The sequence below is a fragment of the Triticum urartu genome, chromosome 2 (assembly GCF_003073215.2).
Source record: "Triticum urartu cultivar G1812 chromosome 2, Tu2.1, whole genome shotgun sequence".
Lineage (NCBI taxonomy): Eukaryota > Viridiplantae > Streptophyta > Magnoliopsida > Poales > Poaceae > Triticum > Triticum urartu.
The window spans coordinates 475,410,618-475,413,757 of NC_053023.1; the positions used below are offsets into that span (position 1 = coordinate 475,410,618).

At 50.1% G+C, this 3,140-nt stretch overlaps 1 protein-coding gene across 1 annotated transcript; it reads right to left on the reverse strand.

The window, feature by feature from the left end:
• Positions 1–452: 452 nt before the first annotated feature.
• LOC125541687 lies at positions 453–1,738 on the reverse strand. Its single transcript, XM_048705028.1, has 4 exons — positions 1,388–1,738; positions 1,061–1,171; positions 864–944; positions 453–703 (listed from the first exon to the last, which is right to left on the reverse strand). Exons 1-4 carry the CDS (start codon positions 1,628–1,630, stop codon positions 629–631), a joined length of 510 nt encoding a protein of 169 aa, XP_048560985.1. The 5' UTR covers positions 1,631–1,738; the 3' UTR covers positions 453–628.
• Between the last annotated feature and the right edge of the window lie 1,402 nt (positions 1,739–3,140).

Sequence of the window (3,140 nt, forward strand, 5' to 3'; positions counted from 1 at the left end):
GTAGCCGCTACCGCTAGCCACCCACCAGTTCGTTATGGGTGTCAGTGAGGTGGTTGCTCACCAGCAGGATGATCGGTTCTCAATTCTCATGGTGTGATCGACAGTGCTGACCTGCTCACCTTTCGAATCGGAAACTGCAAGAGCACCCTTTTTGGGACAGTACTAGGTGGGCTACTTAAGCACTAACGGAAGAATCAATGTGGCACCTCCCCTTGGCCTCTCTCTAGCGATATTAATTAGCTGCAGCTAACAGCGACAACAATGGATGAACCATCAACATTGGTCAAGAATGAATCAACACACACGACACCAATTCCAGCGATGTTCACCCTCTTTTTGTCAGTCTTGTTCCTTGGTCCCTTTCGTTTAAATACGTCAGTTTTACTCGACAACGACAGTGCAACAAGAGATGGACTCAAACCCGGCCGTCAATCACAAGGAAGCAAGCAAGAAGAAAGGCGAAAATTAAAGAAGAATTGCTCACGACATGGTGTGAGTTACAAGCTGACGCGTACAGATCACATACATGCAACAAGGACATGCCACAAATTCATGGGATGGACGGAGATTGCACATCGAAATTAAGCTCTCAGGGGTGGTAATTAACATTAAGCTGGTATCATTACGTCTAATAGAGTGAATCAACTGTCTTGTTGAGCTCTTCAAGCTTCTTCATCCTCATCCTCTCGCTTTCGCTCACCAGCTGCACATGAAGAGCCGAGTAAAGTGGTCAGTACTAATAATGTGGAAGCTGATATATTTAACTACTCCCTCTGCACCACAATACTTGTCGCTGGGGGAACCAGAGGGAGTAATTAAGAAGAAGACGAGGTGATGCATGCATGATGTTGAGGTCAGGTCACCTCTATTAGCCTGTTGACAAGTATGGCCTTCTCCTTGCTCTTCTCGTTGTACGCCTCGAGAATCTCTTTGTATTCTTTCTCCTGTTTTGTTCGTTTTCCCAATTCAAGAACAATAGAATCCACATGTCAATACATATAATGAATGCAGTGAAAGTAAGTAGAATTCCTAGCTATCACGTCCAGGAAGTCCTTGTCACCTTCTTGACGCAGCTCTTGCTGAGAGGCTTGAGCTGGCGGTTGACGGTGTCGATCCGCCGCTGTATTGATTCCACCTCCTTCCTCGTAGGATCGGCCATCCCTTCCAGCTCCTATAGAAAACAAACACAAAACAAAACAAAGCTATATCATTTTTCTTGTTACAGAGTTATTAGTTCCCCGACTGGGCTGAACAAACTGATCATGCATGTTGGTACTGTACTAGTATACGTCATTTTGGGTCTCCTAGTTAATGCCATCAAGCGATCGGCCGTTAGTACTACTTACACTTGGCTAGTAGTATTACTAACCGAAGAAGAGTAGTTTACCTGTCGTATGAATGCTAGGCGCTTGGACTCCTCCTCGACGCGGCCGAGCTGCGCGAAGACCTTGTCCCTGACCTCCATCTTCTTCCTCTCGATCTGCTCCTCCTTGGCCTTGAACACCGAGAGCGCCGACCTGGACGACCCCTCCCCCTCCGACGCCTCCTCGCTGCCGCTGGACAGCGACGACGGGTGCTTCACCCGCAGCACCATCTGCATCGGCGCCTGCTGCTCCACCTCCCCCTGCATCCTTCCTTCCTTCCTAGGTATGGATGGATGGATCGGCACCCCTCGCTCGACGCACGTAACGTAATCAATCGACTCCTCAGTTGCTACTAGTTGGCGTAGTATTCTCTCTTCCTCTTGGCTCCCGGCCACTTATATCACCAACCGGCGGCGAGTCCTTGTCGCTTTTCGCCGTCGCATGCTTATCGTCTACGCAACAGGCAGGCTGCAACATGACCGCGGAACTAGTAATGCGATCGATCCTGCTGTACAGTATAAAAGGGGAAGTGAGGTGAAACGGCTGCGTCGCACAATGCAATGCAATGCAAGGGGGCCCGGCCGGGAAACAAAACAAAACAAAAGCGGAGGTGATTCAAATCAAAGGACGGAAGCATGCATCATTTCAGTGGTTTGCATGCATGTGGCCGGGTGATCTCGTACGTGCGCCGAACCAACCAACGATCGCTTTAGACAGAAGAGAAACCATGTCGATCGTATATTCGTATTGTATTGCTACTATCTGCCCTGCACCTGTAGTTGGCGTTAGGTGAGCTGCCATGCCGTCTTGGCTGGCTGGCTGGGGTCGAGTGCAAGTAACTCTTCCTCTCGACCGCTCGCTCTCGACAGGGATCGGACTGTGCAGCTCGATCAGTGCAGTGCGGGGGAAGTGATTCTGGTGAGCCGGCGCATGCATGTCTCCTTGTGCATATCGATCTTTCTTTCTTTCTTTCTTTCTTTCTTTCTTAGGTACCACCACTTGCACTTGGGCGCAGCTTATTTTGAGTTGAGTGGCTAAGCTATAGTGCTAGAAAGGCGTTGCGGCAGCTGGGGAGTAGGAAGACGATGGAGGGGGACAAGCCGTCTGCAACGCGAGGCTTGGATTGGAAGACACACAAATACTGTGGTGTGGACGTGGTGGATGCGTGTTGTCGTCCGTCAGCCACTACAGTGGTCACTAGCTGGAGTGGAAGGCAACATGCTAGCTAGCAGATGCTCTGGGACAACAAGGTCGGTTTTTCTTGTTGAGTTGGTTGCGCTCCTTCAGCTGCAGAGCTGATCGATGGGTGTAAGTGAGAGTGAGACGGACGGGGAAGGAAGGAAGGTGGCCGCTCTCATCTTTTCATCAAACAGTCCGAGGGGAAGAGGGGGAAAGGAGACAAGCCGGAGCAGATTTTTCAACCAGTGCGAGATGTCTCTCTCTCTCTCTTTTTTTTTTGAAACAAGGCAAAAGACTTGCATTTCATTGATTAAAGGAGAAAGTTTAGACAGAAACCGCAAAGCGGCGAAGAAAATGACTACTCTCGCGGCATTACAACACCCAAATGTTTCGCTCCAGCCAAAGCCCAAAGCAACACCTCCTGCTTGATTTTGTTGATGATGACCATGCAAGGGGTCGCCGAGTTGCGGAAGACTCTAGCATTGCGCTCCAACCAAACCTCCCAAGAGATGAGCATCGTGAGGGAGGCAAGCGCCTTGGGCGAGCCGAGACGGATCTGAAGGTTATCATTCCACCAGTCTCTGGCCGAAGCCCTTG